General features: G+C 32.4%; 1 protein-coding gene across 1 annotated transcript; it reads left to right on the top strand.

Annotated features, from left to right (window-relative positions):
• Window positions 1-14529: 14529 nt before the first annotated feature.
• Window positions 14530-15056, top strand: LOC143559402 (protein AGENET DOMAIN (AGD)-CONTAINING P1-like). The gene is made up of 2 exons (XM_077047993.1): window positions 14530-14746; window positions 14860-15056. Exons 1-2 carry the CDS (start codon window positions 14530-14532, stop codon window positions 15054-15056), a joined length of 414 nt encoding a protein of 137 aa, XP_076904108.1.
• Window positions 15057-16306: the final 1250 nt, after the last annotated feature.

The raw sequence follows: 16306 nt of genomic DNA, 5'->3' as shown, positions 1-16306 counted from the left end.
CAGTTAGTCATGCTAGTGCGGTTGATTTTCCGAACTCTCTACATGATATTAGCCTAAACCTATAACCCTAATCTCCCTCCCTCTTATTTTATTTCTTTAACAAAATCCACCCTTTGGCTTGATCATTTGCTTTTCCACGGATCTTCACCATATATGCTTTTAGTGGCGGATGTAAGAATTTTTCGTAGGTAATTCATGTTGATCAATTCCTCATGGTGATAATGGAAAACATGAGTAATATGATAAACCTATAATTATATGTGTACCTGTTATAGCATGGAGAGTACTAACCGCATCGGAGAAGGATGTAGACGACATAGTTGTCGGGTTGATCGAGTTCCCCTTTAGAATGTATAGTTAAGGATGGTGTTAGGGTTCTTGAGAGGAACCCGGTTTAGGAGAGAGGAGGCACACAAATTGTTATGTGTATGTAATTAGGTTAAGCTGTTAATATTGATCTCTCTATATATACACCCAAGGGGAAACCCTTTATTAGTTAATTATAGGTAATATGGCCCATCAACAATTACCAAACTAATATATAATTAGGTATAGTTAATATTTTGATCTATTATAATATAAATGATTATAATGGCCATATATAAATATATATAATTATATATTTAATCTTACATTCTCCCAATTGGCCGAGTAACATTTATTATGAGTATTAGATAAGCCTGATCAGGAGTTAACACTCATTTTAGCTTTAAACTTAAACTGGAGCAGAGAAATACAGTTATTGAATTGAACATCAGCTCAAGACCCCATTAATCATACTGCAGTCCTTATTTAAAACCTAAGTAGTTATGATCAAAATTTTCAAGTAAGCCCTTCAAATGTTTGATTTGTATAATAATTTGTCTATATGTCATTATGCATGCAAAACATATTAAGAGACATACAAAATCAAAACTGATGAGGAAATTTAATATTTAATCATTCATACTACGATATGCAGTTGTACGCAGTCATTAATAAACCCCTCATGATTATAAGCGCTTTCATAATACTTATGGGTAATAGACCTTTAGCTATAGGATCCTTAAGCATATCATGAATGTATTCGATATGAAAATTTAGATTCCTCAATTCGTTCATAAACGAATAATTAATTTCATATCAAAATTTAATGCAACACCTCTCAAACTGTTACTGTTTGAGAAAACATGGTAGCTGACTTTATCACAATTAGTCTTCAATATATAATTTATCTGGAGTTTAATATAACTTATGAGTCCACTAATAAATATTCAACAACATTTATTGACAACAACGTTGTAATTAATCAGCATATTATGTCGTTATGACTTAGGTTGTTGTTATCACTTCATTATGACTACTCATGAGATAGATTTATCTACTGACATAATAATATATCCCAAAAATTACATTTTCTTATCACTGAATATGACAAAGTTTAGAGTAATCTACCGGTTTGAATTCTCACTTCTTCTTTTAAATTATAGTCTTTCGTTTCTTTTAAAGATATTTTAATACTCATTTAGATGTTTCACATTAATCTAGACATATCTAGTGTGTTGCAATTTTGAGTAATATCTGAACGAGTATAGACTTGAACCTATATAAGGTTTATACTTAATGAAGCATAAGGTGATAATCTCAATGATCCTATTATCCTCTAAATAGAGCAATATTGTTTGTTACATGTGTAAGGACCCATTTAAGATAAAAATTATAGAACAAAACTAACGTCTAGGGGTACAAACGAGCCGAGCCGAGCCCGAGCTCGACTAGGCTCGAGCTCGGCTCGTTTAACTTACACAGAGCTTAAGCTCGAGCTCGGCTCGTTTCGAACTCTATTTTCAAAGCTCGAGCTCGGCTCGTTTATTATTTATTAATTATATTTTTATATATTTATAATTATTTTATATATTTTTTATATTATAATTTTATTTATAAAAGAATATATATTATTTAGTTATTTTTATTTATTTTTTCATAACATAATATTTATTAATTAATAATTATTAAATATATTTTTTAAAAAATTTATATAAATGGCAGGCTCGTTTAGGCTCGCGAGCCGGCTCGAGCTCGATAAGTAAAGCTCGGGCTCGGGCTCGTTTATTAAACGAGCTTATTTTTAGGCTCGAGCTCGGGCTCGGGCTCGATAAAGCTCGACTCGATCGAGCTTTTTAACGAGCCGATCTCGAGTAGCTCGCGAGCAGCTCGGCTCATTTGCACCCCTACTAACGTCCCTTTGGGTCTATCTCAGAATATTATGATATCTATTATGTAACGGATATCTCTGAGATCTATCACATCGAAGTATGTATGAACAATGCTTTGCCTTATGTAACATATACTTGTCAGAAGAATGTTATCTATATAAGGACAAGTTTGTTTTTAGTTTCTCCCACTCATCTTGAGGTAGGTACATTAATCCACTAGGTTTTTGATGAAAATAATTGTATAAAGATTTCATCACATTTTGATGTTTACATTAACCCATATATAGATTTTATTGACTTATAGAATAAATGTTTTTTAACCTTCAGTTTATAACTTTTAGGTTGTGTTATAAACACATAATTATGTAAGTCGATTGTTAGGGAAAGTTGATTTGATGTTCATCTAATGTAGCTCTTAACTATTATAAGCTACTAGAACAATAATGATACTTAAAGAAATCTTTTGTGATATAGGTAACAAGATTATTTGATAATTGATTTCTCCTTGAATGTAACCTTTAACAATCAATCATGCTTTTTTGTGTCTTAACGTTTGTGTTAGGATTTAATTTAGTTATGAATACCCTTCAGTGTTTCAACAAAATCTCAAATGTTATTATGACTTATGAAGTTTAGTTTAATTTGCTAATAATAGCTTGTTCCATTCAAAAGATTGATTGATGCTAATGATTTAATTAGAAGTATGATCATTAAACTTTCCAACATCCATTTCAACTTTAGTTAGGGAGCTTACATAATCATCAAAGTTAGTAGGTTTTAAAACCTAGATGACCTCCTGAGTTGATTATTGGGTTTATTTGAAGTTTCAGTTTTATTGATTTAGCTCTTAGTTAGGCTGCTATTATTTTCAAGATTCTAAGCGTGTAAGAGTGGATACAATATGGTGTACAAGAGGTGTAATTGGAGTTAAATTTAGAGTAAAATTTAATGACTCTCTTTCCCTCCTCTTGTACTTTTGCCAAGTCATTATAAGGACTTTTATTGTCCCACTGACCTTAGAAACCTTTAAGAAATTAGCATGCTTAGGGTTAATATTTATAGACTATAGATTCTAACAGAGAAACAAGTTAATAATATAAGTTGTTGGAGTTTCTCTTGTTGAGGATTAGTTTAGTAAGAAATCCGAATATGCCCACTTAAAGCAACAATGAAACTTTTGTAAAAGATTGTAAATTCTAAAGAGATAAGTTTTGATAGAATAGTGTTGTGATGGAGCAGTGTCTTGTACAAGAGGTGTAATTGAGATAATATAAAGTTTTCACTCCCCCACCTCTTGCAAATCTTGTAAGTTATGATTGAGACACTTAAGGCTCCCACTGATCTTTAATATCTCTACGAAAAATTCAAGAGACGTTTCAATGATGTACGTGACGTGGGAATCTGTTATATATATGTTAGATTTGATTTGATTTCATTAAAGTTCAGATGTCATAGTAAACTTAGGGACATATTTAAAAGAAATCGTATTAAGTATATAAAAATGGATCTCTTTAAGACCGTGGATCATAGACGACAGATTAGATACAAGTAAATAGCCTTTTAAATGATAAAGAATTATGCCTGAATATTTCATTTGAATAAGTTCCACGAATGTAAGTGAAATATTACTTTGGTGGACCCATACTTATTTCTTAAACAAAATAATGTTTAGGGCATCTAACACGTGATTTGAATCACTAAGAATGTGTAACATCCTAAAAATTTTAATGATGAATAAAGGAAGTTATGTTTAGTGATTTCGCGTAATTAATTAGTATCGGGTAGGGAGCGGGTCTTGGACGTGGATTAATTGAGATGGGTTAAATAAGAATGGGATTTCAGGGATATAAATACCCCAAAAATCCCAAAAATATCTTCATTTACATCTATTTCTTCACACACTCAAAACACACACATTCTAACCGATCAAGATTCGAAGCCGAGACCCGAGATTTTGTTGATAGATCTGAGTTGGTAAGGTAAGAACAAATCCAACAAAGCTAATATTACTGAAAATGGTTAGGATTGGATGGGTTAACCGGACCCGAAACCCAAACTGCCCAAATCGGACCCCTAAAACGTCGATTTTAGGCCGATTTGATGGTTGGGATTTGTAGGCGCCGATCATACGATTCCGTGGGTACCAAAATCGAGTTATTTGGCTAAGAAACGAAGGATTTATGGGCAAACAGATCTGCAGCGCGATAACTTCGCCTGCAAGATTAAGTTCGCCTGATGAACTTCGCCTTCAAGCGTAACTTCGCCTAAGGATAACTTCGCCTACGGCCAAGTTCGCCTAAGGATAACTTCGCCTGAAGCCAAGTTCGCCTAAGGATAACTTCGCCTGAAGCCAAGTTCGCCTAAGGATAACTTCGCCTGAAGCCAAGTTCGCCTAAGGTTTAACTTCGCCTGAAGCCAAGTTCGCCCGAGGTTAACTTCGCCTGAAGTGAAGTTCGTTTAGAAAATAAGTTAAAAACCTAATGGAAAATGTGTTAAGACAGTTAATGGAAATAAAATTTTTCCAAGCTGACCTGGCAGCTCGACCCCAGCCAGGGGCTCTGTTCCTTGGACCTTGCTAGGGGTTGCCGCCCCTAGACCCCGCTGCCAGGGGCGCTGCTCCCGGACCCCCGTTCGTTGTGGGTCATATAAAGATAGAAATACATTATAAGTAGTGATAGTTAAATTGATATGTATACTTGATATACAGTCAGCCGTGCACAACTGAAGAAAGGGATTACGATCAACGGAGAACGTAACCGTATTCAGGTGAGTTTCTAGCCCCATTTATGTGTTATGTTTTCGGGGCTGTGTGCATACTCAACATGTTTGTTAATACACTTATCCAAAGAGATAAGTGTATGCCTTATGTGTATAATGTGAAATGTATGGATGATTGCTTGATGGTACGTGAACGATCTTCGGATATTGCACGTACTGTCAGGTCGTAACGCTATGTATAAGGTAAGTATGTTATGTATGTTTATGTGTATGAACATGATAGAGATAATAGAAGAAAGAAATGATAACGTATGGTTGTATGGTTACGAAAAGGGTACCGAGCCCTAATAATACTCGAGGTATGATGTATGGTTGTATGGTTACGAAAAGGGTACCGAGCCCTAATAATACTCGAGGTATGATGTAAGGTTGTATGGTAACGAAGAGGGAATCGAACCCTACTAATATTCGAGAACTAGGGAACCGAACCCTACTAATACTCGAGGAAGAAGGGTACCGAGCCCTAATAATACTCGAGGAAAGAGGGTACCGAGCCCTAATAATACTCGAGGAAAGAGGGTACCGAGCCCTAATAATACTCGAGGAAAGAGGGTACCGAGCCCTAATAATACTCGAGGAATGTAGGGCGTAATGCTCTTTATAACATAAGATATGAAAGTAAGTTAATACAAAAGAAAGTAAGAAAGTATGAAAGTAAGAAAGTATGAATGTAAGAAAGTATGAAAGTATGAAAGTATAAAAGTATGAATGAAAGAATATAATGTTATGTGAATGGTATGATTATGTGATTATCTAGAACTCACTCAGCGTAGCTGACTTTTAGTATGCATGCAGGTGAGTAGGATGAGGCAGCTCGCTTAAGGAGACACATGGCACAGAACAAGAATCTGGCATCTGAAGACCTATGATGTGTTAATTTTAATGCTTTAATGTGAAAGACAATAAATGTTTTGAGACAAATTATGAATTATGTAAAGTTTTATGAAAGTTTTATTTTCCGCGTAAATGTTTTAATTAACTCTGATATTTAGAACTGTGTTTATGAGTAAATCCAACACGAAAGTAGGGTTACCGGTAACGGGGCCTTACAGAATGAGATTATGAAAAATCACCCTCGTCAACAGTGTCATGATTTTTCATGAAATTTGGTTTTAATGGATGAATTTTATTGGTCTCATTTGTCTTTTATTAAATTTTTATTTGCATGATAACAAAAGTTGTGAAAGTATATAATATCATCTAGTTCTATTTTATAAATGTTTTAATCTAGATAGATAACAAATAATATGAGAGTTTAATGTAAGAGTGACTTTATGTTGGCTATGCAAACATCATAACTGTCATATTGTAGCTTAAGTATGATACTAAATTCTGATTAATCTCCAGAATATTTAAGGTATCATGAAGCGTAATTAGAGGACAATTTATCATGGTTCTAATAACTTTAACATTTAAATTTTGTAACCAACACTCATGTTAGTTATTTGTTGATATCAGTAAAGAAACTCATAGAACTAGACTCAACTTATCACGTGTTAATTGGAATATTAGGATTAGCATACTTAAATATCATTAATATACGACTACTGTTTTAGCCAAATGTTCTTTTGGATTATGGATAGTCTTGTTGCTTATGCCTAATCTAATGACATATTTTTGCAATGAGACTTATCCTTAGAGAACTTAGAGCTGGAAGTAATACTTGTAATTTGTCTATGAAACTTAGAATTATCCTCTTTTAAGTTTTAGAGGTAGTGACTTGAATAACATCTTATTTCTAGTACCAGACATTTATTTTCGTGTACATATGTTGCTGATCAACACACTCATTTTCCTTTAGTACTTCTGAGTGTTATAGTTGATTTGTAATGCATCAAATTTTACTATTGAAAATTTTAGTATGTAATGTACTATAAATTTGTACTTATTTTCATGTGCGAACCCTTAATTTTATGGGTCATGGAATTGTACATTATGATGTATTCCGGAATACCATTTAACCTTATAGTTAGAATTTAGAAAGAATGCACGCATCTTATGAGTTATTTTGATTAGTCTTAGGAAAAACTAAATCAAAAATAACTCTAGTGATAACATTTATTTAAATAAGTTCTTGATTATCATTATAATAAGAGACATTATGATTGACTCATCCCATTTGTTATACTCTAGTTTTCATTCGCTATGCTAAGGTAACGAAGTCATGTTCGGATAACGAATAGGAATGACGAACCAGATGATGACAAGATGACGAACTAGGATAACGAACCAGACCATGTTAAGATAATGAACCAGATTAACGAATCAGCTAACGAACCATATCATGAAAGATAACATGCTTAATTCGTTATAGCAAACGAGTTAGCGAATTAGATGATAATTTAAAATCCTAATGGAAAATGTGTTAAAACTGTTAATGAAAATAAAATTTAATCCCAGCCAGGGGATCTGCCCCTTGGACCCCGCTAGGGGCTGCCGCCCCTAGAACCACGCTGCCAGGGGCGCTGTCCCCGGACCCCTGTTCGTTGAGGGTTATAATTAGACTAGAAACGCGATATGGGTAGTAATAGTTAATTGATACATGTAATTTTAATACAGTCAGTCGCGCACAACTAAGGAAATGAATAACCATTAACGGTGAACGTAACCGAGTTCAGGTGAGTTTCTAGCCCATTCCTTGTTATGTTTTCGGGGTTATGTGCATACTCGATGTGATAGTTAATACACTTACCTTAAATGGTAAGTGTATGTCATGTATGATTTGTATGTTATTTATGTATATCTTAAATGTGAATGAAAGCTTGTCGGTGCGTGAACGATCTTCGAATATTGCATGCACTGCTAGGTGATGGTTTGATGATATGATTGTTGTGTATGATGGATGAATGATGTATGTACATATGAAACTTACAATTTTATGTAGGGTATGGCACATTAGTAGGGAAGAAAGGGAGACCAGACCCTAATAATGTCCGAGGATGGAGGGTACCGGACCCTAATAATATTCCAGGATGGAGGGTACCGGACCCTAATAATATCCAAGAAAGAAGGAAGACCGGACCCTATAATATTCGAGGATGGAGGGTACCGGACCCTAATAATATCCGAGGTATGTAGGGCGAAACACTATTTATAATGTAAGGTTAGTTATGAACATATATGGAAGAATGATGAACATGTTAAGTACGTAATGTGTACCTTCGGGCACGTATATGTGTACGTAAAGTAAGTGATTTGATTAACTAGAACTCACTCAGCATAGCTGACTTTTAGTATGCGCACAGGTTAACAAATTGAGACAGCTGGTTTTAGCAGGACACATGGCAAGGTTGAAGAGGCTGAGATCTGAAGATTTGTCGTGATGTTTTGATATTATCATTTATGTTATGTTTTAAAAAGACAAGTTAAGAATGTTTGTAATTATGAATGGTTGACTATTATTATTATTCCGCGAAAGTTTTAATTAACTCTGATATTTAGAATTGTGTTCATGAGTAAATCCAACGCTAAAGTAGGGCACCGGGATCGGGGCCTTACAATTGAATGATATTTTGAAGTTATTACGGTTTTTCAGTAAGGTTTTATTTGCTACTCTAATTATGTCCGATTATCATATTATTCCTTTATCATTTACAATTGTTTTTTTTCGTTTTTGTTTGTATTTATATTGATTATTATATGACTTTCTTATAATCTCTTTAGGTTATATATCAAAATCGAAGATACAATGGAGATTTTTTTCCCGGTAACGCGATTCAAATATTTCAGCTATTAAATAGAACATCAATTTTACATTTGTTTACCTAATTCAAATCTTCCATAATTGGTAATTTATTTATTATGTGATATTAATATTAATAATTTAATTTTCTCATTTCAAGTTATGTCTCTAACTTGATATAGCTAATTTCATGGATTGAGGATTTGTTGATAAGATTTCTTATTTTTTGTTTAATATTGATGTATATTTTTGTTATTATTCATGTATTTATGTATTTTTAACAATTCATGTAATTTATTTGATTTTTATATAATCAATCATGTAAATTGGATGTGGTTCAATGGTAGAGCACTCACTTTACTAGTGAGAGGCAGGGGGATCAAACCTCACTATCACCAATTTATATGGAGATATGAGGGATGACCGGCTTGCCAGGGTTCGAGTCCTGATCTCACCCTGTTTTACCGGCTCCTTGCTGTCGTGCCGTTTGGCGGGCGTGGGGGTCGGTTTATCCAGTGAATCCCTCAACAGGTGGACCGCTAGGGGCTCCGTCCGTTCGGACTAGTGGCCGGCTCGGGCTACCTTTAGCCAAAGGGGGCCGCGTACAGAGTACCCGGCGTTACTTAGTTTGCCGTTAAAAAAAAATCAATCATACATTGTTGTTGGTCAAAGTCCATTTAATATATTTTAATCATTTTAATTAATTTGAAATTTAATATCATAGTGAATTAATTCACCAATGTCAACGCAATTTAAAATATTATTCATTCAAATTCGAATTGTCACTATTTATATGAAGTTTATAAAAATATTTTATATAGTTTGACTTTCACCAGTTATTCAAAAACCACATTTTAATAAATTTTGACATTTTCATAATTTTTCAATATTCATGCCTTAAATAAAAAAAAAATTTAATAACCATTTCTAAATATTTAAAGTTATTATAATTATCTCTATATTAGTTTAATAATAATTAGTTAGTGAAATTATTATAATAAAAATTTATTGCTTCAATTTAACTTAATGCATTTAACTAAAAGGTCTTTGAATAGAAATAAACAAAAGTATAATTAAAAAAATATTATAATAAAATATACCTTTACTACTTTTTAATGTGGAAATGAAACTCATGTTATTTCAATCAATAATTAACAAAGACATTTATTTGGCTTGAATGTCAGCCGTGTATTTATCAATGACTACTTATTTGAAATTGAAGAATACAAAAACAGTTATATAACAATTACTGTATGTTTTTTTCTTCTTATATATTTTTGAATATGAAACTTTTACTTAATAGCAATATTTGTCATTTGCGGTTTGTTTGGATTGTTAAATGATAATGATTTGAACATTCGCAGACCAATTCCATTAAAGTTGTTGTCATTTAATTGAATATATACTAATTTATTTAACATTTTAAATCCCAGTTTTATCTAATATGGTTGTTTTTATTATGAATTATGTACTAGTTGTCTTCATCTTCACTTACTTTAGCTTGCTAATATAAGTTTTGTTTGAGCACAAGTTAATTTAAGTTTTCTTAATTTCAAATTTGTGTTTGTGATTTCCCTACGTTTTGAAATTAACATTATTAGACAATAATGCACTCTATTAATGTATCTTGAATTCTTTATGTTTGCAATTCTCCTCGATATAGGAGAATATTATTATATCATTGTAATATATATATATATATATATATATATATATAAACGAAGACATAAAAATCCTACGTGTCGCGATTGGTCACTTCCCCTTTTTTTGGAGTCACCAGATTTGCTTAATTTTTAAATGGAGGCTTCTCATGCAGTTGACCCGAATTCATGAGTATGGGTTTACCAAACCCAGATATTCCTTAAACGGGTTATAACATCTCATTAAATTAAAAATTATTCTCACCAAATTATCGATGTAAAAATCCTATAAAATAGAATATAACAAAAATTAATATCTTATTTATTTTTTAAAAAATATATATATTATTTAAATTAAAAAAACAATCTGATAGTAAAAAAAATAAACAGGTATTGGGTCTCATTAAACCATAAGTATGTTATTAACTTTCATAAATATTATTTATAATTAAAAACCCATTTTATAGTAAAAAAATAAACGGTTCTTGGGTCTCATCAAAACCATATAGGTTTTAAACCGGGTTATAACATCTCATTTTTTTGTGAAACGATTTATCATCAAACCATAAGTATATTATTAACTTTTATATAATAAAAATATAAATTCAAAAGATAAATAAATATTTAAACAAACAATATAAAACAACCCCCGTAATACGAGGGATAAAAACTAGTATATATATATATAAATATATATATATATATTTCAAACCGTCGAGACGGGTGTTGTTGATCTTTTGAAGCATCTATATTGTATCAATCTAAATCTACAACCCTAATCTCTCACTGTCTCACAATTTTTCTTTCTTCAACAAAATTCATCCTTTGGTTTGATCTTTACTTTTCCACGGATCTTCATCACTAGTGGTAAATTCATGAATTTTTTTTCGAGGTAGTTCATTGTTTTTAGATGCTTCAATTTCATAGGGTCGGTTATAAAAAATTTCGGGACAGTTAGATGGTTCGGGTTAGATCAGATTCATCACATAATAAAATTGTAATACAATAAGAAAAAGACATCATCATTAAAAACTAAAAAACTCATACTACCTGAAAATAATGATCCATGGTTTGATGATCTTCATTAAAAATATCTCTTGATATTCATGATACCCGCATATTAATAATTACATACTAACAAATTAGCAAATGTTTCTTACTGTATGGGGTGTTGATTTATATTATTTGATTATATAACGAAAAAATGTTTTTTAGACATTAGTAATTTTCTTGACGTAATACATGATACAACCCAATGACAACACGTTCCCTCAAAGTGTAAACTATTTTCACATGTTTGGTTATATGATGCTTTACGGGGTTTGAGGCTAAATACACGTGACCGTGTGGCTGAAGAACAAGATTATGAAGCCACACTCTTTCAACAACTCAGCACATCGGTGCTCAATATTGAACTGTACGCACCCATGACTTAGAGCAATCACATTCAACCCATTAAATGTTGTAAGTGGAGGAGAGAGAAAATACAGTGATTTTTTGATATATTTGTAAAGTTTTTGTAATACCCTATAAATTTTTTAATATTTATTGAAAGTGGTTGTGAACGAAGAATATAGAAAATATGTTGATAAAGATATGAAAAAAATATTATTTAATTGAAATGAGAGAGAAGATTTAATGATTTTTAGTGTAATTTTATATTTGAAGATAAACGATTAAACGTATGCTCTTAGGGGCTGTTTGTTTACATCTGATTCATTCAAACTGTTTGGTTCCAAACAGAAAAACATCTGAATGATTAAAATTATGTCTGAATCATTCAGACTTGTTGTTGCTGAATGAGACATATGCTCATTCAGACCCAACTTATTCAGATCTGAATGAACCAAACAACCCCTATGTCTTAAAGCAACTCAAATGTCATGTTTGATGTTTGGTTCTCATTCAGAATTCTGAACTGTAAAAATATTCATTTTAGGCAATGCTCAGTTTAAAGCATATAACTGAATGAAAGCAAATATTATAAGTGAACCCAATATAATTAACTTTCAATTAAAATTTGGAACTAATTCAAACACTCAATTTAAATATTTTTTTTTTTGAATTAAGAATCAATTTTCTTTTGTTTTTATTTTCAACGGTAAATTATTTTAATAAAAAGATTATTTGTTTCTAAGCTTACGTACCACGGTAACCATCTTAATTTTTTTTAAAAGATAGCAATTATTGTCTATAAATATTTAAATAATATGCAATAAAAAAAGATACTTATAAAAGTATTTTAGTTTATAAATGTATTTTAGTTTATAGAAAGAAAATATAGATGTAAGTGATTATGTGGAATATAAGAGTGTTTAAAGGTGAATGGAGTATTAGAAATGAATTAGTGGAAATCTAATATAATAGTTGATTTGAAATTGAATTAGTGAAAATCTAATATAATAGCTGATTTAACGAGTTTAGTTTATTTTTACTCTTCCACCATCATAGATGCTCTCAGTTAGATAAATTGGATGTGACTTAATGGTAGAGCACTCATTTTAATAGTGTGAGGTAGGGGTTCAAACCATTATACGTGAGATATGAGGGAATACCATGTTTTGCTAGAGTTTGAGTCCTGATATCACCCGGTTTTACCGGCTCCTTGTTGTCGTGCCGTTTAGCAGGCGTAGGGGACGGATTTTATCTAAGAAATCTCTCAATAGGTGAACCGATAGTGGCTTCGTCCGTCCATACTTGTGATCGACTCGGACTACGTTCAGCCAGTGAGGACTGCGTACAAAAATGAAAAAAAAAATAAGTTAAATATGACAAGGGCATGCTTACAAAAAAAAAAAAGTAGTTGTGAAACTTCAATAAATAACATATTAACTTCCCAAAGTTCTGATCTCTATGTGTGTGGTCAAATCCCACCTCAACGCTGCAAACATAAACACAGAATTGAAGTGACATATCATTTCACCTTCCAAAGTGAAATCTTTGCTTTTAAAACCAGGGTTGAATAGCTCACTTCCAAACCCAAATCCAGACCATCCGACGCCGACAACCAGTAGCACCGTGGAACCTATTCTCAAACTTTCAACACAGCACAGCGTGAGCTTTCCGGTGACACCTATTCTCCTATCCGGCGATTATGACCAAGGTAATAAAAAACCGAACCTGTAACTTATTCAAACATGCATGTATATGTTTAAAAGTTTAAACTCGTTGAGAATCTGTGAATCTAATTTTATTATATTGTTCAGTTTTAGTTTTGAGTTTGGAAAAGTGGACACCCCTAGATCAAAACACAAATGTTTGCTTGTATTAAGGTTGCTTGAATAGTTGAATAAAGAAAAATATATACTAAGCCAATTAGTTTAGTACTTTAATTTGCTATGAGCAGTTGAAAAATTATAAACGCTCTTTTAAATAATTTCAGCATGGATATTTAGCTAATAAGACATACTTGCGAGTTGCGATCGGCCACGGGGAATTTATAAAGACGTACAAACCATATGATACTTCAATTTTACAACTTCTAAAGAGAGCAATATGCTGCACTAGCGGACTAGACTACTTTCATATTAAAATAAGGTAAACACATGTTACTTGTAAATTAAATATTGTGATAATTGTTTAATTTGTTATGGTAAAAGCGAGTGTATGTTGGTCAGTTTATTTTAGATACTATCGTACTAGTATTTACATTTAGTTAATTAACTATATATTAAAAAGAAAGGAAAATTATCTAAATAGTCCTTTTAAAGAGAGAGACACAAAAGTAGCATGTGAGATTTCGTTTTCTAAAAATAGCCTTCAAAATCCAACTTTCACGTGACATTGGGATTTTCCTCGTGAGTTTTCGTGGACCAATCAAGATCTGCCATGTGTCATGCATTCCCACCTACCACACAAGTTTTCATCCCAAATCCGTCTTAAACTTTAGCTTCTCACATCAAATCTATCATGATGAATACCAACTTTAACGTGATGTTTCAAGCTGTTTTCGTCTCCAACGAAAGTTTTCAAATAAGATTATTTTTGAGTATTTTTGAAATTCATCTCCAAAGATGAACTTCAGATGAATTTCAACTTCGGAGACGAATTTTGATTACAATTCAATTGCCAAGATGAATTTCGTAGGAATCTAAACTTTTGTTCATACATTACTTATTACAACTAAATTTCATGTTGATTATTTTCATTTCATTTCTCATAAACCAACTAAAATCTGGGTGATCTCATCTTTAAGAATGAAGTTTAGCAAGGTGATCCGATTGAAGTTGTTGATATGGGTCATGGTTTCTTGGATTCGTTTTATGATGGAAACATAATCTCACGGGTTGGGAATGAGACCTACATCGTGATTTTCCGCACGCTACTTGAAGCTGATCAATCCGGTTTGTTAAGAGAATTTGTGAAGGCCGATAAAATAAGGCCAAAACCTGCTGATGTTGTTGTTAGTGGCTTTAATCTGGGTCAGAAAGTTGATGTGTTTGCAAACGATGGTTGGTGGGCTGGTCGTATTATTAGCAAAATTGGAGAAACCGAGTATCTTGTCCATTTTAACAGCACGAATCAGGATACAATTTACCCGTTTACTGACATTCGGGTTCATTAGGACTGGTATGCTCTAATGAGGATGTGTTTGCAAACGATGGTTGGCGGGCTGGTCATATTATTAGCAAAATTGGAGAAACCGAGTATCTTGTCCATTTTGACAGCACGAATCAGGATATCATTTACCCGTTTACTGACATTCGTGTTCATCAGGACTGGGATGCTGCTAATGAGGTTTGGGTGTACACTTGTAACTGAATAGTGTTTGGAGTAGTTGAAGTTTATGCAAGTTTGGGTAGTTTTATGGTGTAATAGTTTGGGTAGTTTTATGGTTGGGTGTAGTTGAAACATCTTTTGTTTTGTTGTGGTTCAATGTAAGGGCAAATGTAATGTTTACCACTAAGTTTTCAACTTAGTGTTTTTGTGTAGTATTATGGTATATTGGTATGTTTCTTTTAATGTATTTAGTGTTTTATGTGTATGTAGTGTTAACCAAATATAAACAAGATTAGCCAAGAAAACAACGGAAACTAATCTCATCAAACTACATTTTTGCAAGAAACCAAATGAAAATCACAATTTTAAAGTTATACATTAGTCGATTTCCATGTAATCAACACCCTTTTCGTCTTTTTGTTTTTTCTTTCTTTGAATCGGCTTCTCTTTTATTTCCAACCTGATTTTCATGGATCTTCAATCCACTAAATGCTTCCTCCCAAGCTGCATCTATGTCAAAGTCATCACCATACCATATGGAAAAGTGATCATCTGTTGTTTCCATGACTTCGGGTGGGGGCAAAACCTTCATTTCTTCGACGTGCATATCTTCGAAAACATGTATGAAGGTTTCAGTGTTGTCGAACTTATCAACATGAGGGAGAAGGCGTGTTTCCGGATCGTTGAAGATCGGTTTTGCCATTGTAATGAGTTTAGGCAAAGTTTAGGAAAAAATTGTTGTGTATTTAAAATAAAAGATTTTAAATATGAATTATGGATGGACAGATAAAATTTGAACCAAATATATGTTGTATGTTACAATATGACCCAAAAATATGTTCTATGTTAAATTATACCCGGTTTATATGTTGAACGTGAAAGTGTTTCCCAAATATATGTTGCAAGTCAATTATTGGCTGGACCGACAAATTTGAACCAAATATATGTTGTACGTTACAATATGGTCCAAAAATATGTTCTACGTTAAATTATACCCGGTTTATATGTTGAACGTTAAAGTGTTTGCCAAATATATATATTGCAAGTCAATTATTGGCTGGACCGCTAAAATTTGAACCAAATATATGTTGTACGTTACAATATGGCCCAAAAATATGTTCAACGTTAAATTAAGCCCGGTTTATATGCTGTACGTTTAAGTATTTCCCAAATATATGTTGCAAGTTAAAATGTGTGCCAAAACTATCTGGTCCGTTAACTATGTACTCCTTCCGTCCCAATTTAAATGTCCTAGTTTGACATTTTCGGTCTTTCTTGTTTAACTTTGACCG

This window comes from Bidens hawaiensis, unplaced genomic scaffold (genome assembly GCF_021521415.1).
Source record: "Bidens hawaiensis isolate Kalapana, Puna unplaced genomic scaffold, B.hawaiensis_p1.1 tig00019817_1, whole genome shotgun sequence".
Classification (NCBI taxonomy): domain Eukaryota; kingdom Viridiplantae; phylum Streptophyta; class Magnoliopsida; order Asterales; family Asteraceae; genus Bidens; species Bidens hawaiensis.
The sequence above is the reverse complement of the archived record's forward strand: the minus strand, read 5'-3'. Positions and strand labels throughout refer to the sequence as shown.

Coding starts and splice junctions, on each gene's coding strand:
- LOC143559402 (XM_077047993.1), top strand. CDS start 14,530: ATGGGTCATGGTTTCTTGGATTCGTTTTATGATGGAAACATAATCTCA. Junction 14,747..14,859: donor TGATGTGTTTGCAAACGATG/GTTGGTGGGCTG, acceptor CGGGTTCATTAG/GACTGGTATGCTCTAATGAG.